The following is a 21,648-nucleotide window of genomic DNA, read 5'->3' as shown; positions in this document are numbered from 1 at the left end:
GAGATTTTTTTTGTGTGTCTAGATATCGTGCTCTTAATATATTCACATTTTTTTTGCTTTTAAAAAATCCCATCTCAATTTTGAAACCATTTATTACTAGTTCAAAAGACACAACAATTGTTCCATCAAAGCACATACACAACCACAAACCAAACACCCTATAATGCAATATTTCTATGAATTGACAACTTAAAATCCAGTTTCATTGCCAATTCCCAGCACTGATTAGTAATGATCTAACCATTAGGTTTAGTCTGATCTAATCTGACCCAGTGGATATCTTCTTTAGTAGTCATGTTGTGTTATGTTCTTCTTAGAGTGTCATTTAATAATTGTTGAAATTGCTCAAGAAACTTATTGCTTTGTTTCTTAATGAATGAAATAATTAAATAATAAAATATTCATGGATGTATATAGTCATTTACCCAACTTCAGCTTCAACAACCTTCTTAAAAACTTGGGTGCGACCATGATACTGAAAAGATATGACATTGGAACTTATTTACTAAAAGACAAAGTAATAAGCCTTTTTTTTTTTGCTTCTAGACAAAGCAATAAACTTTTCAATTCAGCCACTTCATCTATTATCAAATAGCCCCTTAGGTTGTGTTTAACTTGAAAGAAAAGGAACTTCCAAAATTGACTTCCTTTCCCTTTCTTTTCTTTCAAACCAAACACAACCTTAGTTTTCCTCTAGATTTCATGAAACTTCATCAAAAGTGAACACAATTAAATACAAAAGCAATGATAATTTAGGGGGTTATTGGGACCATTGCTTTTTTCCTTTTTTCAATTTTTGAGAAAACATTTTTTATCGTATTGTTTGGTTTCATTATTTTTTGAAAGAAAATGGCACCACATAGGAACCATACCAACCACCATACCAAAAAATGCTTTGTCGAAAGAAAAAACATCAAAATGGTGTTTTCTAAGATAAACAATATTTTGAAAAAATGGCAAAACATTTTTTTTATAGTTTTTGATAAATTGGCTAACAGAATACCATATGCGGATGTATTTTTTGCCATTTTCTCAAAATCTGATGTGGCTTTGAAATGACACTCTTTTTTCCAAAAAAAAATGGCAATGGTCCCAAAACACCACCTTAAAATCAAACCAATTAATAGACAACATCTAACACACGAGAAGTTATTGGGTCTAGAACACCTGTAGGATTAGTTGAACGCTTTAGGCCATGTTTGGTTCATTGCTCTAGGCCTCATTCTCTTAATTCTTGCTCATTCTAGGCAAGAATGGGCAAGAACGGATAACATTAGAGTGTTTGGTTACAAAATTCTTGCCAAGGGCCACATTCTTTTTAGAATGATAAATCAGCCCCATAGCACAAAAATTGACTAGCATGCAACATGAAAAATAATCATGCCCCATCTTGCCCAATTCATTCTTTGAGGAAACTCTACCTATAAAATTGTTGCCATAAATGTTTACTTTTGCGAAAGTACTTTTATAAAAGTACTTTGGTGAAAGTACTTTTACGAAAGCACTTTTACACGAAAGCACTTTTATGGAAGTACTTTTATGAAAGTACTTTTATGAAAGTATTTTTATGAAAGTACTTTTGCAAAAGCACTTTTATGAAAGTAAGCACTTCTATAAAAGTACATTACTAAGGCCCTATTTGATGATAAAGTGGTTATTAAAAGAAGTACTTGTTGCACAAGTACTTTTTAAAGTACTTATTTTAACAACCACTTAAGGTTGTTTGGTGATCCACTTGCCAAATAACTTATTATGTTTTAAAGCACTTATTGGAGTGGCGATGTTTGGTAAACTACTTTCTTCATAAGTGCTTATATTGATACAAATGACAATTTTACCCCACACTTCACTCATACATATATACAATGCTTTTCACATGTAATACATTTCAATGAAAAAACGACACATCATGACAACTGAGAGCCCACGTGGACCCATACATGAATCGCCATGTGGACCCAATTAATAATAATAATAATAATAATAATAATAATAATAATAATAATAATAGGGAATTTAGATTAAAATATGATAATTTTAACAATACATATAAATCAATAATAGGAAATTTAGATTATTCAAGAAAATAAAAAAAACACCACCAATATCAAATTAAAAAAATAAAATAGGATGACTAAATTCAGATTTTTCAGAAAAAATAAAATAGGATAATATTACCTATACATATAAATCGATAAAAAAATTAAAATATGATAATTTTAACTATACATATAAATCAATAATAGAAAATTCAGATTATTCAAGAAAACCCATCCTTAAGGACCCATATAAATCGTCCATTGTAGGAAGGGAAAGCGGTGTTGGCTGTTGTATTGTAAGAACCTCCACCACTTACAGGTCCACTCGAAAAACCCAACAATGCTTTTCCCTTCCCTTCCTACAGTCGTTCTTACATGTATTGTAACAACCTCCATTGCTTTTCCCTTCCTACACTAAGAACAGTGTTGGGTGTGGTCGTACCTCCTCTCATCTGAAAATGGGCATTTTCAGGGTAATTCTCTCCCAATCTTTCAGTTTTTTTCCATAAATTGTAGCTTCATATTTTCTTTATTTTCTTTTTCTTTTTTTTTGCAGTTGGGTTCAAGGAAATCTTCAGGTTTCATTAATGTTTTGAATTCTTCAGCTTTTGCGTTAGTGTTGATCTGTTCACTGCTTATAGGACCTATAAGAACGACTGTAGGAAGGGAAAAGCGGTGGACATGTAAGAATGTTGTATTAACTATACACCAAACACCACCGGCTGTTTTTTTGCTGATCATCAAATGTTGTCGGTGGACTTGCAACCAAACGCCGTTGCTGCCTATTGCTGTAGGGTTTCGAATGGAAGAAGATGATAAACTCAAGTGGGGGTAGTTTTGTCATTAAAGAAAAAAAAATAGGGACAGGTTTATCCCATTCGAATGAAGAAGCACTTCTTCAAAAAGTGCTGAAAAAAAGCCATATCCATGTCACTTTTTTAAGAAGTACTTTTTTTAATAATAAGTACTTCTTACCCTCTTTTTTACTAAACACCCACAAGTATTAAAAAACCACTTAATGTGTGGTCCCATGTCTTAAAAGAATTACTTATAGAAATAAGTACTTAAAAGTGAAATCAAATAGAGGTTAAAGCACTTTTACAAAAGTACTTTTATAAAAGCACTTTTACGAAAGTACTTTTATGAAAACACTTTTGCAAAAGAAATTTTATAAAAGCACTTTTACAGAAGTACTTTTACAAAAGTACTTTTATAAAAGCACTTTTATGGAAGTACTTTTACAAAAGAACTTTTAGGGAAGTACTTTTATAAAAGCACTTTAATGAAAGTACTTTTATAAAAGCATTTTTATGGAATTACTTTTACAGAAGCACTTTTATAAAAACATTTACGGAAGTGCTTTTATGAAAGCACTTTTAGGAAAGCACTTTCACATAAGTACTTTTATGAAAGCACTTTTATAAAAACACTTTTATGGAAGTGCTTTTATGAAAGCACTTTTACAAAAGCACTTTTATAAAAGCACTTTTACAAAAGTACTTTTGCAAAAGAACTTTTATAAAAGCACTTTTACGAAAGTACTTTTATAAAAGCACTTTTACAAAAGTACTTTTATAAAATCACTTTTACTAAAGTACTTTTACAAAACATCTATGCCAATTGGTAAACATTGACTATTGGAGACCTAGGATGGTGGTTTGTGAAGAATGAAAATGAGCAACATAAGACACTTGACAGTTTGAAAATAATTCTTTTTTAGGAAAAGAGTGTTTCAGTTCACAGCAATATTTTCTCATTCTACCTATTTTTACCCATTCTTTCCCATTTTAGAATTTCATCTTGGGTAAGAATGAGAAAGAATGAGAATTGAACCATACATGGCCTTAGCTATTTAGCAAGTTCTAGAACTAATAATAACACTCCACATAGTCATAAAATACATAAGACCCACAATCATCTAACCTCTCAATGCGGGCTCCATTTATTTTATCATTGTCATGGAAAGATATCATTGGTTTTACATAGGGATGGAAATTTTCACCTTTGATACAGGCCCCACCCCACCTCACCCCGAATGGGGTGGACTTTCCTCAATCTTAAATGGGGACAAGGTGGGGACGTCCCCAATCTTAAATGGGGACAAGGTGGGTCAAGGGAAACATTTTTTTACCTCGAACTAGAGAGTTGACATATGACTCCCCAACCCCACCTCAAATCCACTGGTAATTTATTAAAATACCCTATATTTATTATCCGGATAAAATACAAAAACCTCCCCTAAAGTTTTTGACAATCATAAAAACCTCCCCTATAGTTTCATTTTAACAAATACCTCCCATGAACTTTTGAAAAACTCAACAAAAACCTCCCTTCCATCACTGTCCCAAACGGAAAACGTTAGATTGATGCACCGTTTTTTTCCAAATAACCATTATAACCTTTTATAAATTATTTTACATACAAAATTACTGAAATAACCCCATTTTAACGAAACAAAAACCTCTTTTAACGATCATAAAAATTACTGAAATATGTTTTTTTTTGTTGAGTTAAAATAGGATTAGTTCAGTAATTTTGTATGTAAAATAATTTATAAAAGGGTAGAATGAATATTTGGAAAAAAACTGGTGCATCAATTTAACATTTTTCGTTTGGGACAATAATGAAAGTAGGGGTGTAGACGGAGCAAATTTGAATTGAATCAAGCTTGATTCGAATTCAAAATCATTTAAATATATGAATATTCGAATTTGATTCCATATTTGGCGATTTCTTAAAGCAATACATCGAATTCGAATTCGTCTAAATAATCAAATATTCAAATTTTATTCGAATTTGAAATGCATTTTGAACACCAACCTTTTCACTAGGGGAAAGAAGAAGAAACTTGGTCTGAAGTTTTTTCATTTCCTGTCGATCTAATATTCAAGTTGCAGTGGACAAAAGAGAAGAAGCTGCGAAGAAAAAATGTTGCAAAATAAGAACCGATGAGGCGAGGAAGAAGAAAGATGAATAGTAAATTGAAAGTGATTGAAATGAAAAGTACAAAATAATTAATGAGATGCAGGCCTTTTGATAAAAAAAATACTAAAATATTACTTTGTTTGTTCCAAAAATCATCATAACATTTGCATCGATTCAATTGTTTTATTCAAATTCAATTCGATTATTAATCAGAAAAAATGCTCCATTTGAATTCAACCGCCAATGGTATTCGAATAATCCGAATTGGATTCGATTATGTTGAATCTCGAATTCAAACTCGAATTTTTGAATACTGTTTACACCCCTAAATGAAAAGAAGGTTTTTGTTGAGTTTCTCAAAAGTTCAAGGGAGTAATTTATTAAAATGAAACTATATGGGAGGTTTTTATGATTGTTAGAAACCTCAGGGGAGGCTTTTGTATTTTACCCTTATTATTAACTTCTGATCATTAAATTTTTCTTTAAATCCCAAACTATTCGAATTTGATTCGATTATTAATCGGTAAAAATGCTCCATTTGAATTCAACCGCCAATGGTATTCGAATAATCCGAATTCAATTCGATTAGGTTGAATCTCGAATTCGAACTCGAATTTTTGAATACCGTTTACACCCCTAAATGAAAAGAAGGTTTTATTGAGTTTCTCAAAAGTTCAAGGGAGGTATTTATTAAAATGAAACTATATGGGAGGTTTTTATGATTGTTAGAAACCTTAGGTGAGGCTCTTGTATTTTACCCTTGATGAGGGCAGATTTGGCCCTCCACTGAAATTGTGACACCTGGCACCTCATGCCAACTAAGTGTAGCCTCTTGACAACTAGACAACTCGCCATAAGCAGCTCGCCATAGGCAGCTCGCCATAGGCAACTCGCCACAAGCAGCTTGCCACAGGCAGCTCGCCATAGGCAACTCGCCATAAGCAACTTGCCACAGGAAGCTCGTCATAGGCAGCTCGCCATAGGCAACTCGCCATAAGCAGCTCGCCATAGGCAGCTCGCCATAGGCAGCTCGCCATAGGCAACTCGCCATAAGCAACTCGCCATAAGCAACTTGCCATAGGTAGCTCGCCATAGGCAACTCGCCATAAGCAGCTTGCCACAAGCAGCTCGCCATAGGCAGTTCGCCATAGGCAGCTCACCCTAGGCAGCTCGCCACTAAGAAACTCGAGCTCGCCACAGGCAACTCCCCACAGGCAGCTCGCCACATGCAGTTAGCCACAGGCAGCTCACCATAGGCAGCTCGCCACAGGCAGCTCACCCTCAACCTGGCAACTTGGACAACTCGGCATTGCATAGGCAACTCGCCACTAGGCAGCTCGCCACTAAGCAGTTCGTCCCCAAGTATCGCAGGAAGATCTCCTGCCTGACAACCTAGCCCAGACACCGACCCGCCAATTGACACAGGTGCCGACCTGACAACCTGGCCCAGACACCGACCCGCCGACTGACACAGGCGCCGACCTGACAACCTGGCCCAGGCGCCAACCTGGCCGCCTGACACAAGCGCCAACCTGACAACCTCGAGGAGTTCACCACCGTACCCCGGTTCTGACAGGATATGACGAGTCTTACCGTTTGAAGGCTTTTCACCCACCTAACCCGCGAGGACACCACTATATAAGGACTCCGACCCCCAAAGCCAAGGGGAGGAGAAAAAGGATGGTAATCCCTACCCTCTAGCTCTCTCATTCTCTCCAAGCTCTCTGTAATTAGAATGCTAACTTAGGCATCGGAGAGTCCCCGCTGGGAAAATACCCCCGGGTCCTCTGATTCAGTTCTCGCAGGTCCCTCAGCTCCCGCCGCCTACAAAGGAGAGGAAATCACCTCATGCAGAGGGTAGTCGGGTTGCGCTGCACCAGGGAGCTCCACCATCCTCTGAGTTGCAGGCCGCCTAGGAGCAGGTCAAATGACGAGCCCACCAGGGAGTTCGGCACCAGGGAGCTCGCCACCAGGTAATTCGCCACTAGGCAGTTCGCCACCAGGGAGCTCGTCACCAGGCAGTTCGCCACCAAGTAGCTCTCCACCAGGGAGCTCGCCACCAGGCAGTTCGCCACCAGGGAGCTCACCACCAAGCAGTTTGCCACCAGGGAGCTCGCCACCGGGCAGCTCTCCACCAGGGAGTTCGCCACCAAGCAGTTCGTCACCAAGTAGCTCTCCACCAGGGAGCTTGCCACCAGGCAGTTCTCCACCACGGAGTTCGCCACCAAGTAGCTCATCACCAAGGCACATCACCACCGGGTCAAATAACGAGGTACTTAGCCAAAAAAAAATTATACATCACAAAAATTGGTACGTGACCAGAAACGTTTACATCAATTGGCGCCGTCTGTGGGAACACGCTACAAAAAGCTAAGTTTTCATCCTACAAAAGCTAAGTTCTCATCTTACCAAAGTTAAGTCCTCACTTTTTAGAAATTGAAGCTACCGCTTTATAGTTTACATTTTTTATGAACTCAAAGACTATGCAGGGAGCTAACAGACTAAGTAGCTCTACCAACCTTACTTTCAATTCAGATAATGCCTCATCAGTCCTCTCCGCAAGGTCCCCCCTACAAAGATGAGCTCTTCGTGGCTTCTGCGGGAGTTGGCGGCCAACAGACTACATAGGCGCCCTTACCGGTCGAGCCTTCCAAAGCTCCCGTGTGAGCTGGCGACCTAAAGTTAGTAGTGCTGCCCCCGAAGGTCGAGCTCCTAGTAGCTTCTTGTAGGAGTGGGTGACCGGCATTATGAAACTGATGCAGCACAATCATAGCTCGACACCTCACAAGCAAAGCCTACGGGCCACATTACTGCTTAAGGACCGATCGCCTCTCCAGCACGGGCAAAGTCAAAGAAGAGTAGACTACGAGTCACTCCCAAAGCCTATGGGCCACATTACTACTTAAGACCCGATCGCCTCTCCAGCACGGGCAAAAGTCAAAAGAAGAGTAGACTACAAGTCACTCCCAAAGCCTACGGGCCACACCATTGCTAAATATCCAGTCGCTTCCTCAACAGGAGCAAAATCAGCAAAAGTGAACTATAAATCGCCCGAGTCTAAGGCTACACTACTGAACTGGCGGAGACCCCCTCGCCTTACTGGCAACTCGCCACATACAGGTAGCTCCCGAAGCCTAAGGAATTGGATCAGCACTTACTAGCTCGTCGACTTACGGGCCAAAAAAAAAAACATCTACTCCCTTCGCTGAGTTACTCTCAGCTCGGGAGTGGGGGGCAAATGATGAGGGCAGATTTGGCCCTCCAGTGGAATTGTGACACCTGACACCTCATGCCAACTAAGTGTAGCCTCTTGACAACTAGACAACTCGCCATAAGCAGCTTGCCATAAGCAGCTCGCCAAAGGCAACTCGCCATAAGCAGCTTGCCACAGGCAGCTCGCCATAGGAAATTCTTCATAAGCAACTTGCCACAGGCAGCTCGCCATAGGCAACTCGCCATAAGCAACTCGCCATAGGTAGCTCGCCATAGGCAACTCGCCATAAGCAGCTCGCCATAGGCAGCTCGCCATAGGCAACTTGCCATAAGCAGCTTGCTACAGGCAGCTCGCCATAGGCAGTTCGCCATAGGCAGCTCGCCCTAGGCAGCTCGCCACTAAGCAGCTCGAGCTCGCCATAGGCGGCTCACCACAGGCAGCTCCCCACAGGCAGCTCCCCACATGCAGCTAGCCACAGGCAGTTCGCCATAGGCAGCTCGCCCTAGGCAGCTCGCCACTAAGCAGCTCGAGCTCGCCATAGGCGGCTCACCACAGGCAGCTCCCCACAGGCAGCTCCCCACATGCAGCTAGCCACAGGCAGCTCGCCATAGGCAACTCGCCACAGGCAGCTCACCCTCAGCCTGGCAACTTGGACAACTTGGCATTGCATAGGCAGCTCGCTACTAAGAAGTTCGTCCCCAAGTATCGCAGGAAGATCTCCTGCCTAACAACCTGGCCCAGACACCGACCCACCGACTGACACAGGCGCTGACCTGACAACCTGACCCAGGCGCCGACCTGGCCGCCTGACACAAGTGCTAGCCTGACAACCTCGAGGAGTTCACCACCGTACCCCAGTTCTAACAGGATATGACGAGTCTTACCGTTTGAAGGCTTTTCACCCACCTAACCCGCGAGGACACCACTATATAAGGACTCCGACCCCCAATGCCAAGGGGAGGAGAAAAAGGATGGTAACCCCTGCCCTCTAGCTCTCTCATTTTCTCTCCAAGCTCTCTGTAATCAGAATGCTAACTTAGGCATCGGAGAGTCCCCGCCAGGAAAATACCCCTGGGTCCTCTGATTCAGTTCTCGCAGGTCCCTCAGCTCCCGCCGCCTACAAAGGAGAGGAAATCACCTCATGCAAAGGTTAATCGGGTTGCGCTGCACCAGGGAGCTCCACCATCCTCTGAGTTGCAGGCCGCCTAGGAGCAGGTCAAATGACGAGTCCACCAGGGAGTTCGCCACCAGGGAGCTCGCCACCAAGTAGTTCGCCACTAGGCAGTTCGCCACCAGGGAGCTTGCCACCAGGCAGTTCACCACCAAGTAGCTCTCCACCAGGGAGCTCGCCACCAGGGAGCTCACCACCAAGCAGTTTGCCACCAGGGAGCTCGCCACCGGGCAGTTCTCCACCAGGGAGTTCGCCACCAAGCAGTTCGTCACCAAGTAGCTCTCCACCAGGGAGCTCGCCACCAGGCAGTTCTCCACCAGGGAGTTCGCCACCAAGTAGCTCATCACCAAGGCACGTTACCACCGGGTCAAATAACGAGGTACTTAACCAAAAAAAATTTATAGATCTCAAAAAATTGGTACGTGACCAAAAACGGTTACATCAACCCTTATTATTAACTTCTTATCATTAAATTTTTCTTTAAATCCCAAAACTTTAAAATTCCATAATCACATTTTTAAAATACTTCAAATTCCCATAATCTCATTTCTAAAATTCCCTCATTCCATAATCTCATTTCTAAAATATCTCTAATTAATTTGTTATATGTTTAAGTTATTATTTTGATGCGAGAAAAATTCGGGGATTGTTGCCCTAACCCGAACCTGCCCCACCACCTTCGATGGAGCCGAGATACGGTAGGAGATTTAGTTTACGTGGTGGGGACAGAGAGGTTGCCCGGCCCCGAATCCGCTCCATTGTCGTCGACCCGAACCCGCTTCGTTATTATTCCCGCAACCTGCTACTGTGCTACACAAATAAAGCGCTCAGTTAATCCGGATTCTCTTTTTGCTCTACAAGCATTTTTAAGTACACGTGGCCGTGGCCGCCCACTATTGGATAGAATGCCAAATGTCGAAGAATCTACACGACCCGGCAGTTGTCTGAACTCTGAACGTCTCTTATTGCCGCACTCTGCAACCTCAGCACCTTTATCACCCTCGAGAAAATGAAACTGAAATCTCGAGAAAACTAACAAAATTAGCCGTCAAAATCTCATTTGATTACATCCTTAGACATTTCTCTCTCTCTCTCTCTTCGTCGTCCCCCAATAAATAGTGGGTTCGTGACCGTATTTCCACCTGTCCTTCACACGTCCGACACCTGCCCGTCTTTCCCCTCTGCGAAGTGTTCATCGCTTTATTATGAAATCTTTCTCGAAAGTTCTCTTAATCCCTTTGCGCAGGCGGAAAGATTCTTTGCATATTCCATTAAGTTTTGTAATCTGCTCTGCTCTGTTTCGCAGTCCCATCGAGACATTTCTACTAAGAGAAGGTGACGGATTGATAGTGATTTGAGAACGATCGAAGAAGGTCGATATGATCTAAGTGAGCTCGACTTTTCCACTGATTTTACTTTTTTTTTTTTTTCGTTTTTTCTTCTTCAGATTTTGTAGCTTCAAAGTAGTTCTTGACGTTCTACTTTGAGATTCCGGTCGAAGATTGAGAAAGTCTTGTTTATTATTTTTCTTGAAGGATTTGCGGGTTTTGGTGCAAGGTATGGTGGTTTGACTGAAACTCTAATATTTTTGTTTCTTTTTTTTTCGCATTTTCGATTTAAATATGTGGTGGAGGATTCTCTTTCTTCAACTTGTTCTATTTTATATTATTTGGACGGTTCATTGTTTTCAGAGGATTTTTATATCTCAATGTCTCTCTTTGATTTAAAGACAGATTTTAGCATTAAACTAATGAAGTCGGTACTTCTGTTCTGTTTGCAACTGTGCTTACTGACTTTAATGCATGGGTTATTATACGTATGACACATGAACGGTTGAAGGATCATTTCCAAAAGTTGGAATATTTAAAGAATAAACATAGGATCTCGTCTTCCTAAATCCTGGAGGTTTTGATTTCCTTAGTTTTTAATCTTTCTTTATTGTGAAAGTTTCCTTTGAAATGTTTGGTGGTTCTTTAGTAGTTTATTCTTTAGGTTTAATAATTTTTGAAGGATCTTTAGATTTAATAATTTAATCTTACTTCATGTTATCTCTCGTTTATTCTTTTGCAAAGTTTGCTTATTCTAGCTAATTCCTTGTAAAGTTAGGTATCTTGCAGTAAAGGTGAAATTTTTGGAGTAATTCCTTGTAAAAATCGGTATCTTCCTTGTCTAAATTCCCAAAGGTTTGATTGTTCAAATTCTTCCTATCCATTATGCAGTTGTTCTTCGTACAATGACACTCTGTGTTTATGCTTTTTTTTAAGAAGTTTCTTTTCTGTTGTAGATTAAGGAATCAGAGAGTTTATACCCCAAACTAAGCTTTAAAACTGTAAATTGAGGGCAAGGCATCACGAGAATGTTCTTCTTTCGGTGCTCTTCCTGCTTGAAAATATAGGCTTTGTTTTATGCCTCTCTCTCTGCTTTAAATTCTGTTCATTCCTGAGTTTCCTCTTTTTTAACAATTTGATGGGTTCGAAAATATCCTGCATTTTACGGAGACTGCATGGCTAATTTTTTTCTTTTCTACTTTCTTTCTGATTTCAGGAAAAGACTTCAGTTTGTCTTGAATAGCAATTGTGATGGCACAGACAGAACTTGATTCTTCCTGGGCCCCCTCAACTGGCGAATCCTTCCAGGACTCCTTCAATCTACAGATAGAGGAAGGAAACCCAGCTGACTTTTTACCTGTGCTGGAAGTTTCCACTTCATCATTATGCCAAAAGAATACCATACCAAAGCCACCTCCACTCCCTGGTAAAAATTTTGGCAAAGTCAACTTCCCAAAGAGGGTCATAGACTGTAGTTATGTTTCCAAGGAAATTAAAGATATGTGGGATAAGCTTTTTAAGGAAGCATATGGAGCAGATGTCCATATTTTGACCGAGGGAAAAGCCATCATTCCTGCACATTCAAGTGTTCTGGTGAGTAAACTGAGTATAATTAGTCTCTCAGAAGTTGGAAATTTGCCTTTACCCAATTTCGTTCATGAATGATTGTTTCTCTGGTATTATCATGGATTATACATGTAAAGATATACTGGGAATTATGAAAGATTGCTTGTGCAATTAACTGATCTCTGTTTCTTTGGAGTTGTGATGTATCTTAAGACCTGAATCAGAAGTCATTACATATCTCCACATGTAGGGAAAAAGAAAAAATACATTATCATCAATCATGATCTTAAATCTATATTATTTTTTGGATTTTTGTCTTCTGACTTGGGATCAGCCCAGTCAACAATGAAATATTTAGATTGTATAAACTATTATTGGCTGATTTGTCATGTGCCTGGGATTTCATTGCACCTGCAGTTAGGGCTGTGGAGATTGCTCCTTGCCATATGTTTATAATATTCTGAGCATTAATCAAACATAAACAAGAGTATACCTCAAATAGTGGAATATATGGATATAGGATTTTTATTTATGATTTATTTCCCTCTTGTTTTTTCGACAGGGTATGGCATCACCAGTGCTGAGAAACCTTTTGCAGCAAGCGAGAGTTAGGAATGGTGTTAGATATATCATGATCCCAGGGTTACCCTCTGAAGCTGTTTATGCCTTTGTCCGCTTTCTTTACTCCTCCTGGTATATCATTACTCCATATCCTTAACATAAACGTATATGCCATTGGCGTTAATGCTAAATAGGAACCTTAGGTCCCTCACAATAATTTTACCCCTGTAATCCCAAGTAATTCGTCCATAGAGACCAGTTAAACTATGGGATACAGGGGGAGAATGAAAATAGAATTGATTCTTGATCTTCCATGATACAATTGTACTTGGAATCCAAATGTTCATAAAACATGCTATTAGATCCTGAGGTCACTCCATACTTTTGGGTTGTGCCCCTCTAGGATGTATACGTCTAATTGAACAGTCCAAATTGATGAGCTTCTTGTTGGCTGCATCTACATTATAAGGTTAATTTCAAACAATGATTGTAAGGTCCTTTACATACATTCTATAGCTTAACTTGGACTTCACATATGCACCTAAATACAGTGCAGCTTCAAGTATATACCTGTATTTGCGACTTGACATTATCCCATGTGTATTAGCAGTGTAGGAATAATGATTAACTATATTCTAGCATAGTACCTTCATTAAGTTGCTGCCATGTGTAACTGGCATAGAACCTGAGACTGCCCAATAACAGTGATGAGCAAGAAATGGATAAAATTAAATATGTACATTTTATTTATTTGATGTTATCCGGAGTTGAAAGCATGATCTTTGACCTAGGTTTTTCTCTCATTTTTCTATCTGTCCTCTTCATTGTGCAGAGTTTGAATTGTAGCTCCTTACAAAAAACATGCCAGTGAGAGGAAGGACCTATATTCCATATATAGAACTCTTTCCTAATCCATCAAATAATGTGGGAGCCCTAAACAACTACACCTCTTTAAGCAGATTTTTCTTTATTCATTTCAAACTTTTATATGCAACCTGTTTTTCTGAAGCAAATAAAAATCCTTATTCCCTTTCAAGTATTTACTAATACAAGCATATCTGCCTAACTTCCTTATTTACATTGATATTAGCTCTTCAAAGTTTAAGCTATTTCTTGTGAGGGAGTGGTAAGTAAAAGATAGAATAAATGGCTCATGGATCATCCTACTCATCTTTCATTTAAAGCATCTGACTTAGAGATCAAATTGCTTATTTTCTGGTCCAACATAGCTGAATGCAATCAACTTATAACCTAGTGAATAATGTATGTAGGGCTGCAAATTAATTGGATTTTAACCCAATCCAATTTGAATCCAATTCGTTTAAAACAAATTTGAATATCCAATAGTCTTAAACAAATTGAATTCGAATCATCATTTACAATTCATTTCCTTATTGGATCGAATTCGGATAGACACCGGTTCGATCCATTACATCAAATATATTATTCATTTTATATAATTTTATAATGCATATAAAAGACAAAATGACAACTCTCCTTTCCATAAAGTGTTTTTGATTTTCTATCTTCTTCACTCTTACCAAAGGGTTAGGATTTTATATCCTGATCTTCACTCTGTCTACTTGAATTCCTCTTCAACAAATTGTACTCCTGTCTAATCTCCCAGGGGCTGCATGCATCACCAAAATGCTAAGCCCAAAAGGCTGCTTTATTAAACACCCATTAATGTTGCTCATTCACTGTTTGCAGCCACATTAGTTAAGTTTAGAGAGGTGCATTCATATGGGTGTGGTTATAGAAGGGTTAGGGTTTCTTTTATTTCTTCTTTATTTTCACCAAGGAGAGAACATCTTGGCGGTCATTCATTTTCTTCACTTTGCTACCAATTGGGAGAGGCATGTACATAGGTAAGGATACTAAATACTCTTCCATACTTGTTAAAAATGAGGCATGTACTTTGGAAGACCTAACTTCTCATATCTCCCACCTTTGCAATTTGTGGGTGCCAAATTCAGAGATGTACAAAGACTTCTCTCTAAACATGCTTCAGCAGAACCTGGTGGAGCTGCTGTTCTCTTCACCTATTGCTAAAAGAGCCTCTAATCTTTCTCAGTCAAGGGAACAGGAGGAGGTGACCTTGTGCTTTGATGGAAGTACTCTAGGGAACCCGGGTCCAGCTGGTTGTGGGGGTGTGCTTATGAGGAGGGATGGTAGTCCTCTGTGGTTCTTTAGTGGACCATTAGGGACTGCAGACTCTACAATGGCTGAAGTCATAGCAGTGCTAAATGGCCTCCGTATCACAAGAATACTAGGCCTGACCAACCTGGTGTTCAAAGGTGATTTTAGCAACACAATAAAGTGGCTGGGGAAATGGAGGGAGGACCTTGGAGACTGGCTCACTACCTTGACGAGGCTAGAGATCTGTTACATCACTTGAATGCATCTTTAATCTGGATTCCCAGAAATTTAAACTCTGTAGCAGATAATTTAGCCAGTCAGGTGCTCACAGGGAAAGCTTTTATAGCAATAGCATAATGCTTTTGTAACCTGTGTGAGACTAGCCTTTTGTACATCATCTCATGTACTCTTTTTTCTCTCTCCTTATTTATATAAAGTTACTCTTTTTCTCAAAAAAAAAATACTCTTCCATACTTGTGGTCTGACGTGAGAGTAATGCAAAATAATAGAAATTGGTAAGTTTTTTCTTTACCATAAATTTATCTTTTGTTGATTCTTGATTTTTGTATAAACTGATAGGGATTAGAGTTTATTACTATAAATTATTTTGTTAAACCTTGTTTTGGGGCTTTTCTCTGTCTGATTTGGTGAATTGATTTGAATCAGATTTACCAAGTATCTGAGAATCTATCAAATCAAATTCAAATTTCAGTTTTGCATATCCATCGGATGTTGAATTGGATTGGATATCAAATGTTTTCTGTCGAATTGACTTTAGATATACCACTATCTGAATTCAATTTGATCCATTTGCAACTCTAAATGTATGCGACCTGTTTTATATGAAGAGAGTTTGAAAAATGGCACCATCAGTCATTCTTCAAGGGATTGACTCAATGTCCTTTTGATTTGATGTTTTTCTCTTTGTCCAATATATTCTTGATTCAAGGAACATAAGTTTTATTTTACTTGATTTCCTCTGCAGCTATGAGCAGGAAGAGATGAAGAAGTTTGTTCTCCACCTGCTGGTTTTGTCTCACTCCTTCTTGGTTCCATCACTAAAAAGGATATGCACAAACCTATTAGAGCAGGCATGGCTTACCATAGAGAATGCAACTGATGTGCTTCAGTTGGCAAGGCAGTGTGATGCACCACGCCTTTCCCTCATTTGTGTCCGTCTCATTCTAAAGGACTTCAAGACTGTTTCTGCAACTGAAGGATGGAAAGTGATGAGGAAAGCTGATCCTGCACTTGAGCAAGAGATTCTTGAATTAGTTGTTGAAGCTGATTCTGTAAGTCAAATGTCATTCTTTGTCCATAGAGCAACTTCTGCAGCTTCTATTATCAATTTTCAAAGACCTATTCCACTCAAACAAAGTCAAGTCATTTTAAGTAATTAAACATTCCATATTAACATTAGGAAGTTCTCTTCTTAGTGCATAGGAGGGCAACTGATTTTCTTGGTTGAGATGACCAAATGGGAATTCCTAGTCAACATGCATTTCTTCCATTTGTGCTCCATGGAACCCAACTTAGGAACTTTGATGTCCTAATATTCTTCAGTGGCCTCTTACTCTTGATCTAATGTGTTTAATTTGGATTTGCAGAAACAACTTACTGAATACTGACATCAAAGTAAATTCAGTCTCAATCAGTTTTTCTTTCATTGCACATCATGATCACATCTGCATTGTTTTCTGCTAGGTTTTGTTTGCTCTTATTTTCACACATTTTGGTGCAGAATAAACATGAGAAGATGAAGAAGATGGAAGAGAAGAGGATGTACCTGCAACTGCATGAAGCCATGGAAGCACTTCTGCACATATGCAAAGATGGATGTAGGACTATTGGGCCACGTGACAAAGTCCTGAAAGGAAGCCAGGTAGCCTGTGGCTTCCCAGCTTGCAAGGGTCTTGAGACATTGGTGCGACACTTCTCTAGTTGCAAGACACGTGTGCCCGGTGGATGTGTTCACTGCAAGCGCATGTGGCAGCTTCTTGAACTGCATTCTCGTATGTGCAATGAACCGGATTTTTGCAAGGTTCCTCTCTGTAGGTAAGTGAGCTAATTCCGATGGACATTCAACATTTTAAATGTGGAGAACATGAAAAGAAAAGATCAAGTTCACAAAAGAAAAGGTAATCAAATTCAGAAAGGAACAAAAGTTAAAGGATGATGTTGGTTGCATCATGACTATTGTGAACTTCTGTAACTGTTACAATGACCATTGCTACAGTTTAATGGCTATTATAACAGTTGCTTCTATTTCAAATTTGTATAAAGTCCCTTGCTGACATTGACCACAGATTATTTTGCTATCCTTTGGCTGCATTTTCTGTCCAACCTATATCATAATTTATTTGACAGATGCGTACATAAATAGTATTTTACATTTTCATAAGAACATTTCAAAGGTTGTAACTTTGTAACTAGCCTACTTGTGTCTGGCTCGTTTCATGACAGATTGTTTCTCTTTCGCATTTAGGGAGATTTAACTAGATTTTATTTTACAAAATGCCTTGCACTATAGCCATTCCCTTCACTACATAGATATGATTGAATTGGTTATGTGAAAATGTCCATTATTCAACATATGTTGAATATATACCTGGCTGGACATATCACATATTACAATATATACTTGGCTGGACAAAAATTTCAGTATTTTTATGGACATAGATTCTGACCGTTATGCAGCATATGCCTGGCCTCTTCGTTAGTAAGAAGCATTTCATTTTACACTTAATGAGTGGGGTGCTACGTGTAGTTTCGGGTTTTGATGATAGTGTCATGAGAAGTACAGGATATGCCTTTTCTTTGGGTAATGCTGGGAGTGCCAATGGTGATTTTATAACTGTTAATGCTCTCTGCTTTCAGGCATTTCAAAGAAAAGATGCAGCACCAGAGCAAAAAGGACGAGGCGAAGTGGAAGTTATTAGTCAGCAAGGTGATAGCAGCAAAGAACATCTCGAAGGCCTCCTCTCGACGGCCTGTTATTTTGTAACCGAACCCATATATAGTCAAGTGTATATACAATATGATGGGTTTTACATCTCAAAATGTTCACCATCAGACCCAACGAAAGCTATAACCTAAGGAGCTGCTTGGTTAGCAAGCATTTTGTCATGTAAATTCTCAATAAATCCAATATAAATAACATGGTTAGAAATAAGACCTGTTCTAGATACACTGACCTTGTGCAAGGCTTTTCCCATTGGAAAGGAAGTTGGAATAAGTCTTATTTTTATGACGACAATTGAATTGTGTATGCACACATCCGCCTTATTTTTTTGTTGTTTTGGTACTCGTCAACTTCTGTTTCTCAGGTTCTAGTTATTCCTCCTGTAATTGATTCATATTCAAGAGGCCTTTCACATAAATATTTGAACTCTACAAGGGACCAGTGAGATTTCCATGGCCCAAGCCATTTGATTTTAGAGTTTAAAGAATTAAGCATTAGATGTTTCAATGCTCTATATGCTAATTTGATGTACATTTCCCCATCTAACCCATAGTAAACTATCCTTGTTTCTATGACGGGTATTATTTGCAAAGTGTTCAAGCTATTGTCTTTAAAGTGTCTGAAAGTGTTCATTCCAATTTCCATCTTGATTCAAAAACTCGTATACTTTGTGGATTTATGTATTAGAGCTTAGTGTTTGCTTTCTAATTGGAATATTACCTGGTATTGTAGGGACCAACAGTTCTTGGAAGGCTTCTATTTATTGTCCATCTTTGACCGTACTCCTGAGGTAGTATTAGGCTTTGATATTCCTCACCAAGAAACTATCTTATTCATTTCATGGCATTGTTTGAACCCCAAGCCTCCTAACTTTGGCATGGATATATTTTTTTTTTCTTCTCTAAATGATCGTATGGGTCGATTTTGTTTCTTTTCTATCCGTTTTAGTTGTCACTTCCATTGTATATGAAATGGTTAGCTTGAGCTATTGCCTTAACTAATTTGGTTTGATCTATTGATATAAAAGTTTTGCCCTCCATGTCACAATATGTTTTTGCACTCTTTATAGCATTGCTGAAAACTTTTTGTCCTTCTCATCCCGATCTTTAATCTTGCTCCTAAATGTTTGTTATCCTAAGACATACTTCATACCCATCATCTTTTTGATGTTTGCATTGTATGGTTTTTGCTAAAAAGTATGTTTGATTTTTGGAAGTTTATCTTTTCCCAATATTTCTTTCTATGTGGGTAGGGATGTACTTCGCAAATTAACATGCAGTCCATGTGAAAAGGAAAACGCATTATTCTAGTAGCTCATCTTCCAAAACTACTGCTTTTTTGACTTGTATTTCTGTCAAAACTTGCATGCATAGTATAAAGTGATATGAAGATGGATCACCTCGACAATACTCCTTTTTATTAATTTGAAAAATCATTTGTATCTGTATCTCCATTCATTTTTATTGATTATAACAAGGTAAAAATGCTTTGGTTGATGAGATTGCACCACTTTTCTAAAAATGCCATTTATTTTATTGTTTATATTAAAAATTTCGACCTCATATTCTCATATGCTTTGGACATATTGATGGATGATCTTTTTTTTGCTAATATAATGTCATTTGGTGTCTCCTTTTACTTGAGACTTTTATGAGTTGGAGCTACGAGCTTATTAAAAAAAAATGGGTGCACTCTTTTTTATTACATATTTTATAGATGACGTTGCATAATCGACAATGAACTATGTAAACATATTCGGGTGGAGGGCTTAATGTGGGATAATCTTTTTTACCACCTCCAAATCTATTGCTTTATTGGTATTTCAACAAATGCAGTTCCATGTTCCTCATTTAACCTAGGCACCTAGCTAGGGAACTTAATTCGTCCAATATTTCATTTTCCAGCTCTCCTAATGTTCCACCAACCAACTCATGCCATGCATGGTTTGTGTCCGGATTTCCTACAAACTTCCCTCTACTAACCCATTAAAATTATTCCAGCTGTCACTAAGTCCTATCTAGTGTAACGATTGACCAAAGCCTTAATTATTCCCTCCATTAGATACTATTTTAAAGAAATACCTTTTTTTATGCATTAATTAAATATTTTTAAAAATAAAAATATAATAATTTTCGATGGTCTGCAACTCTTTTCCGATGCATGAATTTGCTTTACTAGGTTAAGAGAATTAATTTGCATATAATTAAAGAGAGAATGGGAAATTGGCATATAATTAAAATAAATATTTTTATTTTTATTTCTTTTCTAAGCCTAGTAAAGCAAATTCATGCATGGAAAAAGAGTTACAAATAGGGGTAAGCAAAAAAAACTGAAAAACCGAACTGACCAAAAAACCAACCGAAACTGAACCAAAAAATCGGTTAACCGAACCGGTCGGTTCGGTGATTTTAAAAAATTGAAGGTACCGGTTTGGTTTCGGTTAACCAATTTTAAAAACTGGCAGTTAACCGAACCAACTGGTATACATGTTTTTCTATATATTTTTTATATATTTATGTATATTATATATATATATATATTATATTATAAATTAATAAATACACATTATATAAAAATATATATTTATAATATTATATATATTTATAATATTTTATATATATTTATAATTTTTATTATATATTTATATATTTTTATAATAAATATTATAAAGTCAAAAAAACCGAAAAACCGATGAATCGAACCATCAGTTAACCAAACCGGTCAACCGGTTAACTGACTAGTTTCGGTTCGGTTTTGGTAACCGATTTTCCAAAAACCGGTACTACCGATTTAGTTCACAAAAAAGTCCCATGGTTCGGTTGCTCGAACTGTGAGCACCCCTAGTTATAGACCACCCAAAATTATTATATTTTTATTTTTAGAAATATTTAATTAATGCATAAAAATAGGTATTTCTTTAAAATAGTATCTAACAGAGGAATTAATTAAGGCATTAGTCAATCGCTACACTAGATAGGACTTAGTGACAGGTGGAATAATTTTAATGGGTTAGTAGAGGAAATTTGTAGGAAATCTGGACTGGCATGGTTTTCATCAAGAGTTTAGAAATCTCTTTTCATTGGATTATCTTGATAAAAGAATTTAGGGTCCATTTTGTTCATGAACAGGATTAGAATTGGAATAAAAAATAGAATCCCCAGGAATCAAAATTGAAATCACCTATTTCTAACACTTGTTTGTCTACTTGGAAATCAGAATTGAATTTTGATTGAAAATTGTGTTCATTTTTAGTGGGAAATCGGAATCAGAATCACATATTCCTAATATGTTTGGTTCATTTAGAGTTGGAAGCGGAATCAATTGAAAATTTTCAATTTTTTATTAATCTATTTATTATTTTATTATTATTTAGTAATTAATATCTTAATATTTATCATTAATTTATCAATATTTTATTATTTTAATACGATTTTTAATTATATTTTATTAATAATTTACTATTTTATTAGGTGTTGTTATTATTTTCTTATTAGTTTATCAATATTATATTATTTTTGTTAATATTTTAAAATTAATTTATTATTATTTAATAATTAATATGTTAGTACTTAATTATTACTTTAACTATATTATATTAATATTTTATTTGTACTTTAATTATTATTATTATTTCATAAATAATATTTTGCTTTGTGTTATTACTTTGTTATTGTTATTTTATTTAATATTTTAGTATTTATCATGGATTTATGAATATCATATTATTATACTATTATTTTATT

General features: G+C 37.6%; 1 protein-coding gene across 14 annotated transcripts; it reads left to right on the top strand.

Moving 5' to 3' along the window:
• Positions 1–10,417: 10,417 nt before the first annotated feature.
• On the top strand, positions 10,418–18,199 carry LOC104586816 (BTB/POZ and TAZ domain-containing protein 3-like). 14 transcript variants are annotated; one of them, XM_088902198.1, is made up of 9 exons: positions 10,494–10,684; positions 10,797–10,906; positions 11,456–11,532; positions 11,634–11,719; positions 11,894–12,270; positions 12,806–12,936; positions 15,929–16,235; positions 16,685–16,998; positions 17,821–18,199. In XM_088902198.1, exons 5-9 carry the CDS (start codon positions 11,929–11,931, stop codon positions 17,945–17,947), a joined length of 1,221 nt encoding a protein of 406 aa, XP_088758324.1. In that variant the 5' UTR covers positions 10,494–10,684; positions 10,797–10,906; positions 11,456–11,532; positions 11,634–11,719; positions 11,894–11,928; the 3' UTR covers positions 17,948–18,199. The 14 variants fall into 14 exon arrangements, with proteins under 14 accessions (XP_010242480.1, XP_088758310.1, XP_088758324.1 ...); XM_088902205.1 differs by having other exon boundaries at positions 11,452–11,505; XM_019195914.2 differs by having other exon boundaries at positions 10,610–10,737; positions 10,885–10,906.
• Positions 18,200–21,648: the final 3,449 nt, after the last annotated feature.

Source organism: Nelumbo nucifera, chromosome 1, assembly GCF_055504915.1.
Source record: "Nelumbo nucifera cultivar China Antique chromosome 1, China Antique-T2T, whole genome shotgun sequence".
Lineage (NCBI taxonomy): Eukaryota > Viridiplantae > Streptophyta > Magnoliopsida > Proteales > Nelumbonaceae > Nelumbo > Nelumbo nucifera.
The sequence above is the reverse complement of the archived record's forward strand: the minus strand, read 5'-3'. Positions and strand labels throughout refer to the sequence as shown.